Source organism: Mustela nivalis (genome assembly GCF_964662115.1).
Source record: "Mustela nivalis genome assembly, chromosome: 13".
In the NCBI taxonomy this organism is placed as follows: Eukaryota; Metazoa; Chordata; class Mammalia; order Carnivora; family Mustelidae; genus Mustela; species Mustela nivalis.
Genome location: NC_139032.1, coordinates 67,067,773 through 67,082,365, shown reverse-complemented (window position 1 = coordinate 67,082,365; position 14,593 = coordinate 67,067,773). Strand labels below are relative to the sequence as shown.

Below are 14,593 nucleotides of genomic sequence, written 5' to 3'. Positions count from 1 at the left end.
GGGATGAGAGTGGCCTATTGACTGGCGGTGATTGTGAAGTAGGACCCTTTCCAGCCAGTAACTGGAAATGTGCATAAGGGCAGAAGCAAGAGTGGGACTAACTTTGAAATATTGAGAAATCTAGTACATAGTACTGCATTCTTCTTGGTTTTGGTTTGTTTGTTCACTTCCTTGGAAAACTAATGTAGAAATATCCCTTTGGCTTCAGTTACCTGAGCAGGGCGTTTTGGGCATTGCCAAACCCTCCTTTGTGGACAGAGTTGCTCTGATCGCTGTGTTCTGAAGTGGGAGGAGGGAATTACACAGAAGGCCAGGGCCATGCCAAGTTGCGAGGGGCATTTGGGAAGAGAAGCCTGTCTGTGTGCACCCAGCAAAGCCAGAGCAGAGTCTCCGGTGCTGCTTTGGGCTACTTCTTCCTGACAACCTTCTATGTCTCTTGGAGGGTCCCTGGGCCCAGAACCCTTGTCTGGAGATCCAGAAACTCTACTTAAAGGAAAAGAGTCCCCAAAAAAACCTCTTCCTGGCCTTTCTCAATTCATGAACACTCTATCGAGGTGTGTCTTATTTTCTGCTGAGATTTCCCCCTCAGATTTGGGGGGGGGGGTCTGTGCTTGGGTTTGACCATGGGGATCTCTAACACTAGACTATTCAGATTTTGTCTTTCCTACCTGGCCCCTACTACCTTTCCTGAAACCCATGATGGTTTTGCTAGAAATAATGGAATAGAAATGAATGTTTGGACAGGACATAACCATTTCTCTGTTAGAAGGTACTGATAGAACAGACAAAAGTGAGGAGAAGGGAACTCATTTCTTTGGCATTTACAGTGTGCCATGTACTGTGTCAGGAACTTATTTATATTATCTTATTTAGTCTGTGAACACTCATGCAAGGTAGTTATTGTCATCTGCATTATTTTGATGGGGGAAATTAGTGCCCATAGAGTATAAAGGCTTGGCCAAGGGCCCATAGTTGGGAAGCTGGGGTTACTCCCTATTGGGGCTCTTTCTGCTAGGTTAATTGTCCTTTTGAAATTACAAACTTGCATTTCAACCTCCTCACTGTTACCTTGGGGATCTGAAAAGATTCCTGTAGCTTCTAAATCAACTAAGTAATTTCTGGAGGGCAGCTTTTGCATGAGAAAAACCTAGCTAATTGTTTATTTCAGTGTTTCTGGAATGCAGGCCCTGTGCTAGGCCACTTACAAAACAATTTGGGATTACAAACATGTTTCACAGTCCCATTCTAGCTCTCAGTGCCTGGGAGGTCAGTTGACATCTTTAAACAATCAAATTGCCAACAGAACGGATGAATTGCTGGTTAAACTCTTCTTTCTGGGGTGAGAAATTTGGGGAGAGGATCCATGTCCTAGAGATTTGCTGAGCAAATGATAAAGAGAAAAAAGAGGTCCTAAAGCTTGAATATTTGGGAGGAATTCCCGATTTGTCCGGTTGTCAACGAATGAATTAAAATACAGGGACACTTGGGTGGCTCAGTCAGTTAAGCCGCTGCCCTCGGCTCAGGTCATGATTGCAGGGTCCTGGGATTGAGTTCCACATCTGGCTCCTTGCTTGGCAGGGAGCCTGCTTCTCTCTCTACCTCTGCCTGCCACTCTGCCAGGTTGTGTGCGCGCTTGCGCGCGCTCTCTCTCTCTCTGACAAATAAATAAATAAATAAATCTTTAAAAAAACCCAACAACAACATAATGTAATAGTAGGGTCACTCTTTCTTCTTTGACACTGAAAACTCCCTCCAATCTCTTATCTTCTCTGGAGGTTTTGAATGCAAGTCCTTGAAGGGTAAGTGACTAAAGAGTAAAATCCTGCTAGAGGTTGATCTTTGCATTGAGATCTCATTTGGACTCAACAGATTTTTATTTTTATATTTTTTCAAAGATTTTATTTATTTATTTGACAGAGAGAGATCACAAGTAGGTAGAGAGGCAGGCAGAGACAGAGAGAGGAGGAAGCAGGCTCCCTGCCGAGCAGAGAGCCCCATGAGGGGCTCGATCCCAGGACCCTGAGATCATGACCTGAGAGGAAGGCAGAGGCTTAACCCACTGAGCCACCCAAGCGCCCCTGGACTCAAATTTTAGTCCAATACTTGGTTTTGTATCCATAGGTAGTCACTGCATTCGTTCTTTTTGCTATTTGTTCCTCATGCCTAATCTACCACTCCCACCTCCCCCTCCACTAGGGGCCACCATGATAAACTGAGCTATTTAGAAGTAAAGCTGGTTTCTGCCAAGAGTTCGTGACTACGGAGGGCCCGCAGAGCCTAGCTTTGACTGTGTGTCCCTCCCTTCTTCTTCCACCTTTATTTATTTATTTATTTATTTATTTATTTATTTATTTATTTATTTTTTACTTTCTGCCCCTTCTCCAACTTTAATTTTAGTACAGGTGCTTAGTATAAATTCCAGCATTTAATAAATACAGTTGTTGAGGGGCAGCCGGGAAACACAGAATGTTGTATCCCCCGTTTATGAGAACCATCCGTTCTCCCACCACAGGGAAGCAGTCCCCGCCGTGGTACCCGTGGCCCCTGACACAGCGGAGCTCGGCCGGTGCGCAGGCGCGGGCAGAGCAGCCTGGCCGTGCGCAGGCGCAGGTGGAGCAGAGCCAGAGCGTGCATGTGTCTGGACAGCGGGAGCTTGCTGCTCTCACCGGTGATGCTCTCCGCCTGCGTTCGCTGACTTGTTTCTCCACGGGGTGTTGTTTTCTTTCCACAGACACACAGCGCCGGGATTGTCCCCATCATCTGGGAACCAGGTGTCAATGACACTTTCCCGGTGTTTCCTCAGGGTCTTCTCCCATGCACTGTGGCTTTCCAGATTGGGAAACTTGCTTTCTCGATGGTGCCATTTATCATTTGAAGGACACAACTGTGTGGCCAGATGAAAATGTACCCCACAGCAGATTTTCAAGGAATAGCAGAAATTACTCCAGATTTGAGGCAAAGTTTATAACCGCGGCTAACATTTTATGAGAAGGGAGGCATTTTCTTAGGGGTGGCGGGTCTCTGGGATTCCCATATGCCATTTCCAACCTCAGTGTTTTGACCCAACACTTGAGTTTGTTTTCATAAGGGCATTTTCCAATCCCAGACGATCACAGCCATGGAGCTAAAATGATTAGAATTATAATGACTAGCTTCCAGGCGGCTGCTGGAAAGCCTCCAGAATCCGCGTTTACAGGAAAACCCCGAAGCCAGAAGCTGGGCACTCGGGACTTCCTGAGAGCAACGAGGATGCCCATCCGGGTCTTGAGGTCTAAGGTGAGGGGGCTGGAGCAGCAGCCCTCCCTGGCGTCTGGCTTTGGAGCAGCAGCTGATAGCGCTCTCCCCTCCTGCTTTATCTTTCAGTTAATGACCAGCCACAGCGGCCCTGCCGTGAGTTGCGGCCACTGCCTCCACGGGCTCCTGAGCCACACGCATCTGCTGGGGGTGCTAGCAGCGGTAACATGGCTTACTGGCCTCAGCTGAGGTTGCTGCTGTGGAAGAACCTCACTTTCAGAAGAAGACAAACAGTAAGCCTGGGATTCTCCGATGCGGGGTGGTGGGTTGGGGTGGTGGGGGGGGGGCAGTGTTCTCCCTTGCTTTTCTTCATGGTTTCGAGTTAGGGGTGGGAGGAAGGAGGAGAGGGAATCCTCTCGGTTTTCTCAAAGGGGCTGGATGACTCTGGCCCTGGTGGGCACAGGTCCATGTGGTCCTGAAGTAGCTCTATTGCTTATCAGAGAGGGAAGATTAGGAGCCAGGCAGAAACGTTAGCTTTAGTGTGTGCTAGTGCCCAGGCATGGGTTCTGACCTCTGGAATCTGTCACAGAGTTGCCTCTGAGCATCCCACTCTTTCCTTTTACTGCAGCCCTGGGGGTCTGTTGGCTCTGCGAGAGCACCCAAGGGCCCATCTGTTTCTGGGAGGTGAGTTAAGTGAGTTAAGGGCCCAGCTCCTGTAGAGACTGGTTCTCGTGGACTCTCTCAGCTCTGACTGCAAGCCAGGAGGAATGTAAAACTGAGATTTGTTTGATTTCTGTGGAGGTTCTAAGCCATTCATTTCCTGGATGGGACACAGAATTCTTTGCGTAATCCTGAGAAGATCATCTTTAATGCTCGGGTGAATGGTATTTTTACACAGAGGAAGGGGAAGGCTGTGAGGCATGGTGAATTCCCTGAAGCCCAGACATTAGCTCTTGGCTTGTCTAGCTCCAAACACTCTTGGACACTCCATTTAGGTGTCCTGGGTTTAGCTGTACTGATCTGTAGTTGGCCTCTTTTTTCTCTTTTCTTTAAAGAGACATTTATTTATTTCAGAGAGAGCGAGAGATTGCCCGCAGGGGCTGGGGGAAGAGGGAGAGGGAGAGAGAATCTTAAGCAGAACCCTTTGCTGAGCGCCGAGCCCAACATGGGTGTCTCTCTCTTATGACCCTGAGAGCATGACTTGAGCCATAATCAAGAGGCAGATAACCAACCAACTGAGCTGCCCCTGTAGTTGGCTTCTAAATCTGTTTCCTGCCTTGCCTTTTTTTCTGAGTTATAAGCCTGTGTCCCTACTGAGCTATCTTTTTTTTTTTTTAAGATTTTATTTATTTGACAGACAGAGATCACAAGTAGGCAGAGAGGCAGACAGAGAGAGAGGAGGAAGCAGGCTCCCTGCTGAGCAGAGAGCCCGATGCAGGGCTCGATCCCAGGACCCCGGGATCATGACCTGAGCCGAAGGCAGAGGCTTCAACCCACTGAGCCATCCAGGCGCCCCCCTACTGAGCTATCTTAACTAGGCTTAACAGGTCTATAACCAAAAGGATAACCAAAATGATCATCTTTCTTAGACTCAAAGAACCATAAGAGACCTTTGAGAGAACTTAGTGTTTCTCAAACTAGCATAATGCTTAGACCTTCTTTAAAGAACAGAAGTGTCAAGGTCTCCTTGTGTTCATGAAATTTCTTTTTTATTGTAATGTTATTTAAATGTGTACACATGTGAAACCTTTGTACTTATAGGTCATTACACAACCATACAACCCGTTCATACTTACAAAGGAAATGCAAACAAAATTGCAAAACCAATACAATCCAATTCACATTGTTAATATAGTAAGACAGCTGCCTGGACTGTCTATATTACTTTGTGCTAATGATTCCATTCTTCAACCACTTTTCTAGTGACCTTCATTTGATGTCATTTGGCTTTCAGTTGGTCCAATCTCATCATTTATAAATTGCGTCTGCATCTGTTCCTTTCTCATTAGTCTGCTATAATTATATTGGTGCCAACACAATCACAGACACAAATACAAACTTGGGCTTTGAAATCTTGTGCCAGAAGTAGTTATAAAGTAGGCATTCAGAAAATTCAGTTATGTTTATTTGAATTTGTTTAGATGACCATTGCAATGAAAACAGAAAATTGTTTAAAATCCTCACAAAGGCCTCATATTTAATCTCTCAGGAGTATGTATTATAGTCTGAGAAACAATGTTTTTTATTTTTTAAGTCCTTAATGTTACAGGTAGGGATTTGAATCTTAAGGTCACTAGCTAGAGAGTGGAAACTAGAATCTATGTATCTTATCTGTCTTGGTGATAATTGTAATCATAAAATATAACATATTATTATATAATATAATAAAAGCAAACACTTAGAACGAGTTTCCATGTGCTAAGCACTTAAGTGGGTTATTAATTGGTTGAATTCTTTAGAACCCCATGAAATACTGTTTTTTCCTTGTGCTGTAACTGGGGTACTTGAAGTACAGAGAGAGATTAAGTAATCAGTCTGAGGTCCGCACCACTGGTCAGGAGCAAATGCAGGCAGGGTTCAAATCTAGATGACCTGACTTTAGCATTGGTGCTCTAAATCACTATGCCAAATTGCTTTTCAGTAGTATCATTATTTTTTCTATTTTCAGTCTCAAAATCTTGACATTTCTGGCCTTTTCCTTGCCTCTGCCCCTGTTTCTCATAGCTGTTCCCAGGTCTTGGTGTTTCCAGGTTCTGTGTTTTCATCACCTGTCCTGACTTCTTAACTACTGCCTCTTCTCATCCTGGTGGCAGCAGGTCACATGATGGGGAACTGTCTCTGTCATAGTATGTCCATTAGCCACTGAGAGATGGAAAGAATAGTATTATCTTAGCAATGAAAGTGGGGCTCTAGGGTAGTCCAGCATAGACCTCTCATTTTACAGATAAGAACACTGAGACGCAAAGCAGAGAAGGGATTTCCCCAACATCAAAGCAAGGACTCAGGAGCACAGGGGCCTGGAATAGGAGATGGGGTTGGGCTATCCAGACTAGTCTGGAGCTTGCTGCTTCTAGCTTAGTATTGCTTGTGGGTTTAAAAAGTTAGGATTGGAGAGATAGGCAGGCTTAGTCAAAGGCGATTTGTAATCGTATGGAAGTTTTTGTTGGGGGAAGTAAAGATACAGCATCCTGACTCAAAAGGGATTTTCTAGGTGATACACCACAAGCCTACTGGCTTGTCCTTCTTCCCTTCCTGATATCTAAAGAAAATATATTTTGCTGAACCAGAAAAAAAGGTGGTTTACTTCAGGTTACAGATGCTTAGATTGTCAGAGCTGGAAAGATCTGACCTGCCCCTTGTCCAGTTCATGGAACTTGGAATTCCAGGCAGCGGGGCAGGGGTCGAGAGTGGGTTAATCATGGAAGGAACACCAGAACCAGTTTCTTGGTGGCCCTACAGGCTTTTTTTTTTTTTTTTTTTTTGGACTTTGCTTTGTATGCATTCAAAGTTTAATGCCCATGGATCTTAAGCTACTTCCTAACCCACCTGGCTTGGATTTCTGGATTATTTTTGAGACAGTGGGACCTGTTACGGGTTTTGGTACCACTTTGTTAGCTCACATAGTCAGAACCAACCCTGTCCACTAGACAGGGGAAGAAGCTCCATGGCAATTCTTGCCTACAAAGTGTGGAAAACCATTGCTTATTTCCCATTTTCTCAGATCCTAGAGTATACACCCTCAGGCCTAGAGCCTGGCACCCAGGATATGCTGAAAACATATTTGCTGAACGAGTGGTGAGTGTGTCCAGTGGGCCATCAGTTTGCAGGTCTCAAGGAGGCTCCTCTGTTGTAGAGGCCTTGTGTCCTACTGCCGGGAAGAATGTTTGAAAGCTGGGTGCTGAACAGTACACCCCAGAATAGCCCTGTGGAAAGCCAGCATTTGCCCTTTCTCTCTGTCTCCTTGTTTGCTGATGAATCCTGGGGACCTCTCTTGTGCCCCCAATTGTGCCCTTCATGGGGACCATCAACCAGGGTTAGCTTTCCGTTGTTGCTGTTAGGCAAAGAATACACTAAGTTACGAAAGTTGGGGGCAAAGCTCAGTTTGGGTTCAAAGTAACGGTTAACTTGTGTGGGTGGCAGTCTTGCAGCACAAACAGGGCTTGGGACAGGAAGGGCGAGGGGCTTCAGAGTTCTCAGGATCCTCCTCTAGTTTCAGGCTGAGCCAAAGGCCAAGGTCCCATGGAACAGATGGGAGTGTGGGGCCATATGGCCTCTCTCTTGTGCCTTTGCTATTGTCTCTGTGAGATCTGATTAGTCATGTGGCTGGGAAAATAGGTAATTCTAATTTTTGCATGGAGTATCAGTATTTGGACATTGGTTAATGACAAGGAATAAACAAATAAATAAAAATTAAAACTCCTCATTTAAAAGCCATTAGAGAATTTTCCAGGGCAGATGAAAAATTTCTACATTCCCTTCCCACTTCCAGTTCCAGCTGATGAATTTCTTCCTTGTCCTTGTTCCTGGGCTGGTAGTGACGGTTCAAATCCAGATAGTATTTCTGATTTCTATTCTATTTTAATTCAGGTCTACTTCCAGCGTGGTCACCATGTGCCTCAATGGCTGAGGGAAACTCACTTCTCTTGAGTTTTAGTTTCGTATTCTGTGGAATTAAGAAAGTTAGAACCCATAGTCATTTATTATTTCATTTGAATACATATTTACGGAGCACCTACTACATGTGGGGGAGTGTGCTGGGTGTGTGGTGAAGAAGTGGACAGACACGATCCTTGTCCTCACAGAGCTTACTGTTAAGTGAGGGAAGCAGATACGAGACTCATGATCCCAGAAGTAAAAATAAAATAATAATCTATATCAGGTGTTAGGAAGGCAAGGCAGGAAACAGATTTAGAAGCCAACTACAGGGGCAGCTCAGACACACTGTGGCACTGTGTTAGATACCACGAGGCTATGGGTAGGGACTTAATTTAGGATGGAACATTATGACAGGTAAGCCAAGAGCTCTGAACATAAAGCTGGGGAAGATCAGGAGCTCAGAGATGAGGAGCACCATATTCCTAGAGAGACAGAAGGTATGATGGCCATGAGACCCAATGTGTGCTTCTGAGTCAAGGAACAGAAAAGCCGGTGGCTCTGGTGGGGTGAATGAGGACTGGCTAGGGATGAGTTGGGGACTGGCAGGGCCAGATCATGCCTGGCATTGGAGCTGGGAAGGGCAGTTGAATTTTATTTTATGTGCAAAAGAAGTCTCTGAGGTAGATGGGTCATGATTGTGAGGGTCGGATTGTGTGGTCCTTGGCACTGAAGGGACTTGAGTGACAATAAGCCAAAGGAGACAATTGTAATCATCACTTGTATATGTACCATTTTATGTTCTGTTTTCTGCTTTCATTTAACGTTATTTGGTGTGTATAATCCCATGTTTTCAAATAATCTTCATCGTTATAATACTGATTTTTGATGTGTAGACTGTGTTTTATAGTTTTGAAATGCTTTTATATCCATTATTTTCTTAAGTTTCAAAGCAGTTCTGAGAGACATGCATTAAAATTTCTGTTTCACAGGTAAAGAAAGTATTGTAACTTAGGAAGTTAGCAAGAGAAGGATCTTTTGGCCCAAAATCTACCATTGCAGGATGCCACTGACATTCCTGCTAGTTTATAATAGTTTTAATTTGATAAATTCATACCCTATTGCCAACATTTGAATGCTTATTTATTAACTCTCTGGACCTCAGTGTCCCCATCTGTAAAATGAATGCAAAAGCACATTGGGGGGGCGCGCCTGGGTGGCTCAGTGGGTTAGGTCGCTGCCTTCGGCTCGGGTCGTGATCTCAGGGTCCTGGGATCAAGTCCCACATCGGGCTCTCTGCTCAGCAGGGAGCCTGCTTCCTCCTCTCTCTCTCTGCTTGCCTCTCTGCCTACTTGTGGTCTCTCTCTCTGTCAAATAAATAAATAAATAAATAAATAAAATCTTTAAAAAAAAAAAAGCACATGGGGGTCACTAGAGCTGGGTTCAACTGCTAGTGCACTCTCTTACGAGGTTATGGGTGATAACCTCTCTAAATCTTAGCTTCATGGTAACAGTTCATCCTATCTCAGTTATTATGAAAATTAAATATTAGAGATGAGATACCTAAAAATACCTGGTATACAGTAGGTGCTCACTCTTGGCGGTAAATATTATAATTCATGTTACTTCTGTGGAACCAGTTGATGTTTTGTGACCTTGCCACTGAATGCGGTCATTTCCCAGCTGGGTCACCTGCTCTGTCAATGCCATGTGGCCTCTGGAGTTGGGCAGAACTAGCAGTTAATCCTAACTCTGCCTCTGTCTCCATTACTTACCCCTCCTTGAGCTTTAGCCTTGCCATACATAAAATGGGGACAATAATGGCTCCTATATCACAAGGTTGTTTGGAGGATTGAATGAAATAATCCATATGTAATGTGCCTACTACATATTGGACTCTAAATAAATAAATGATAGCTACTATTTATCCTAAATGTACAAATGTTAGCTTCTGAGTGCCAAGGTTGGTAACTTATTCATACTCTTCATTTAATTTTGTTTTTGTTTTTTTCTGAATTCATTATTCTTTTCTGACTTCATTCACAGCCCATTTTTTAAAATGGCATAATTGTTTGTTAATATTTGTAAGTGATTTTATTTAGCTGTATGCTTGTATGCTTGTAACATACAATTTTGTGTTCTGGTTTTTTCACTTAATATTACATGGTTAATAGTGTCTGTGTTTCGTACATGTAATGACAGTGTAATACATTGTCCAGTAGGTGTACTGTAATTTAATAATTTCCCCAGTGTTGTGCAACTAAGTTGTTTCCAATATTTTGCAATTATAGGGTTTCAGTGGATGAATAACTTCATGTATATAGCTTTTTGATATTTTAAATTCAATTCTGTAGGATGACTTCCTATACATATTACTTGGTCACAGGGGATAAACATCTTTTTTTTTTTAAAGATTTTATTTATTTATTTGACAGAGAGATATCACAAGCAGATGGAGAGGCAGGCAGAGAGAGAGAGAGAGAGAGAGAGAGAAGCAGGCTCCCTGCTGAGCAGAGAACCCGATACGGGACTCCATCCCAGGACCCTGAGATCATGACCCGAGCCGAAGGCAGCGGCTCAACCCACTGAGCCACCCAGGAGCCCCAATAAACATGTCTTTTGACTACATATGGCCAAATTGCTTTCCGAGAGGGCTCAACTAATGTATATTTCCATCTTTATTCTTTTATAAACTTCAATTCATTCTCTTTCTCAACATTTTTTAAGACTTTCTGTGTGGCAGGCTTAGTGAGAAGAAAGTGACGGTGTGGGAGAAAGTCCTTTTTAAATAGGGCCCCTGCTGTGCCAAGTGCTGGTGAAGGCAGGGTGTACCTGGGAAACTCCAAGGAGGGACTTCCAACTCTGCTGGTAGAAGAGACCAAATGTCATTTGAAAGCTTGGAGATTTCAATATGTGTGGCCTCTTTGGGATTATGTATAGAAATATTAGGAAGTACAGCCATGTCTTTGGTCTTGGAGACCCCATTGACAGCATACTTTCTTCCAAAGAGAGACCCATTTATACCTCCCCATCTCTCCTCCCCCCATGTTGCTGTGTGGTATCAAATAGTATAAATTATTCTTCATGGTTATATGATAGCAGTGGATTTTTGTTCCATTCAAGAAGTAATAACATGCTTATTATGGAAGATTTAGGAAACACAGGGATGTATTTAAAAAAAAAATCACTTGTGTTTTTATCACCCCAGGACATCTACTATTATCATCTTTGTATTTCCTTCCAAAAAGAAGATTTAAAAAAGAGTTTAATGGGTAATCATATCAAAGGTCTTTGGAAATTAAAAGTGGGTTATTTAAAATACCAAAATGCAATAGCAAATGATAAACAAAAAAGCAAAAACACTCTGAAGTACCAGCAAGAGCAGAGAGTTTCATTAATTATGATCTATTCACAGTATGGAATATCAAAGTGGCCATTAAAATCCATCTTTTAAGAAAATATTTTATGTCATGGAAAACACCCCCAATTATAATGTTAAATGAAAAAGGAAAATGAGAAATTATATGTACTGTATGATGCAGTTTTGTAGGTAAAAGTATTCATGTATGCATAGAAAAAAAAGATAAAAGTATTAATAGAGGGCATTGTTAGCTCAGTTTATTAGGAATTGTCTGTGGAAAGTAGGATTAAGGGTGATTTGTATTTACTTTTTTCTACTTTTTTAGAATTTTTTAATTTCAAGTTTTCCATAATAAAAATATATGGACTTAAAGATCAAGGGAAAAAAAATTCTGTTTGAAAAAAAAAAAGGGAGGGTTTCAGGCCAGTGTTCTATTGACTTTGTGGCTCTGCAGCCACAGTTATAATTACTCTTAACCACAAGGCCCCATGACTCTTCTGGGCTCTTTGGTGTTCATCCTAATTAGAACCTTAGGATCTAGAAATGATGGGAATGGAAGAGGTGAGAGCTTCAGGCAGTGAAGCTAGTTTTCTGAACACCCCTGGTTCAATTAAATTATGCCTAAAGATTTCCATCCTGTCCCTGGGCTTATTTATCCCTTGGCAACTCACCAAGGCAGGGTTTAGGTTTAGAGACACCACATTGTTTCAACCAGAGTGGATCATGCTCACCGGTAAGTTTAATGATCTTCTAACCCACTGGAGAATATGGTACTGAGACCTTGCTAGACAGGGAAGAAGAACTTTGCACTTTTCTCAGCTCTTTTCAGTCCCAGAGGCACAAAGGTTGATATGGAACCCTGTGTCAATTTCCATTGTCCTTTGGTGCCTTCTTCTCAGCCCAGTGTGTGTGTAGGGGGGCACCTTTGTGTGCAGTTAAAGGTGCAGAGGTGGTGTGCTGAGCATAGCAGTTTGCCCCGCCCCCTTTTTCCACTAAGGGTCCTTCCTTACCTGATATAGCTCGAGGGCTGGGAATACGAAGCTGACTCAGTGCTTGCCTTCAGGGTGCTCCTGTTGCCGGAAGTGGCCAGTGATAGATGATTTCAGGCTGGAGGAAAAGGCTCTGGGAGGAATATGCATGGGTTACTGTTACAGGAGAAGGGTTTCTCACTCAGCCTGAGATTTTAATAAAGGAAATGGTGTTGGAGTATTCTGTAGAATGGATAGTAAGTAATGAGCCAGAGGAATTAGGATAGGAGGGGTTTCCCTTTCTTATGGAGAACACAGAGGTATGGAATAGTATGCTATGAGAACTGCCAACAATTCAGTGTTGTTGAAGCTGGGAGAGTGGTGGCAGAGGCTGGAGGGGCCATCAGTTGTTTAATTAACAACTGTGGATTTCCCAAAGGCGAGTAGAGTTAAGCATCCATGTTATTTTTTAAATGCACAGTGCTCTGTTTTATTTCCCTTTCAGTGTCAGCTGTTGCTGGAAGTGGCCTGGCCTCTATTTATCTTTTTGATCCTGATCTCCGTTCGGCTGAGTTACCCACCCTATGAACAACACGAATGTAAGTATTGAGCAGCCCGCTGGAGAGTCTACTGGCACGCGACATCCAGGAGTGGGTATAGACTACATTTGACCTGTTCCAAGACACTATCTTTAGGAAACACTGCACATGGTTTGGAATAGAAACGCTTCCAATTTTTTGATAAGGTGTGACCTCAGGAAACCATTTTAGTCCTAGCCAATGGTAATAACAGTAATTATAATAAAAGCCAACATCTGTTTCATACATTTTAGATCATGAAAGTAAAAGCTTACTGATAAGTCAGAGGATGGTGATTAAAAGAGCCCCATGAGGCCGTGCCTTAACTCAGTTGTCATCTGGACCTGCCAGGTTTTTTTCATGTCATTATGTCTTAATTGCACAGTTGTAAATCAGGGAAACATATCATTTTAAACAGCGTTTGTATAGAATTGCTCAGATTGAGCATTATGATTTCATTGGATTGTCGTAACAACCTTGTACAGTAGACCCTCATTGTTAGCATTTACTTTAATTTCTTGATAAGTAAATTGGGGCTCCAAAAATTTCAGGGAGTTGCCCGAGGTCACACATCTAATAAGTGACTCAAATGAAATCGAGCCCTGATCATTTGGCTCCTGGGCCTGTATTTGGATGATGGCCGGTAGAGTGCAGGCTAGAAAATAGTAGAAAATAGAAAGTAGTGGCTAAGAACACAAGCTCTTCATGTCAGGTGACCTGGGTTTGAATCCTGGCTTCGACACTTAGTAGGTATATCACCCTGGGCAAGTGACATCGCTTCTCTGTACCCGAGTGTCCCAAATTCTATCAAAAAGGAACGACAACAATTATCCTACATGGTTGTCCTGAGTGTCGTTCTGTCATCACCATCTTCGTCTCCTGGCTCTGCTCATTGGATGGACTGTCTGCAGAAATGTGCCTGTTTGAAGGGTCAGCATTTATGTGGGAGGTTTCCCTGGGACCTCTGTTCCATTGCTTCCATGTCTTTTCCTACCATTAGCTAGCTCCGCTCACAGCCCGCCAACTGCACCGGCTTTTGCCAGGATACTGTTCTTCATGGAGGAGATGGGGTTAGGGTCACCTTTTAATTGTGTTCTTATCCTGGTCCCAAGTCTCACACAGCACACACTGGTAGTTATTTACCTGCTAATTTGCTAATATAGCATATACATTTTCAAGTTTTAAAAAAACCCCTAAATCCACAAAACCTCCAGAACATCCTACTACATGCGATTTTCTGATTTTGCCAGAAACGAAAAGAGCATAAAATGAAATATACACTCAATTTGTGGACCTGGAAGGGAATTCTGCTTTCTCTTTTGGTGCCCCAAAGATTAATGAACAAATGCTTATTTGATTTTATTTTAGCAGTACCCTAAGCTTTACTGAAGTACAGTTTTAGGGAAAACTCAGCCTTTTTAATCGGCTAGGCGATGCTCTCTCAGGAATGATCACAAGTAGGCAAGACAGTGTAGTGGAAATAATGCAGACCTTGGCATTAGACAAATTGAGGTTTGTTTGGATCCTTGCTACCCTGCTTGCTGAGGTCCTGATCTTGGGCATGCTGTTGAATTGTAACCCAGATCCCTCTAGATCTAGACTATAGATTCTAGGAAATGTGAAATTGCTATACTTAGAGAAGGCAGATGAGATTTTTGTCTCCCACCTGTGCACGTCTTGTAACCTTACTTCCTATTCTCACCACCTTCTGGGGACCTAGCTAGAAGGGCAAAGAGCTAAGATGAAGCCTGCAGAGGTGTCTTGTGCCTGGGAACAAAGGATTAGTGTATGATTGTTTTTCATAAATCTTATTCAGTTTGAGCAAGGGCCGTCAAGGTCCTAGTCATTTCCCTGGGTCA

The 14,593-nt window shown here is 43.2% G+C and overlaps 1 protein-coding gene across 3 annotated transcripts in view; it reads left to right on the top strand.

The window, feature by feature from the left end:
* Positions 1-14,593, top strand: part of LOC309846239 (phospholipid-transporting ATPase ABCA1) — a 128,071-nt gene that overhangs the window by 17,648 nt on the left and 95,830 nt on the right. For all 3 annotated transcript variants that reach the window (XM_082695096.1, XM_082695095.1, XM_082695094.1), the window contains exons 2-3: positions 3,364-3,527; positions 12,662-12,755. In XM_082695096.1, coding sequence (XP_082551222.1) covers positions 3,462-3,527; positions 12,662-12,755 — 160 coding nt within the window. In that variant the 5' untranslated portion in view covers positions 3,364-3,461. The remainder of the gene's footprint in view (positions 1-3,363; positions 3,528-12,661; positions 12,756-14,593) is intronic.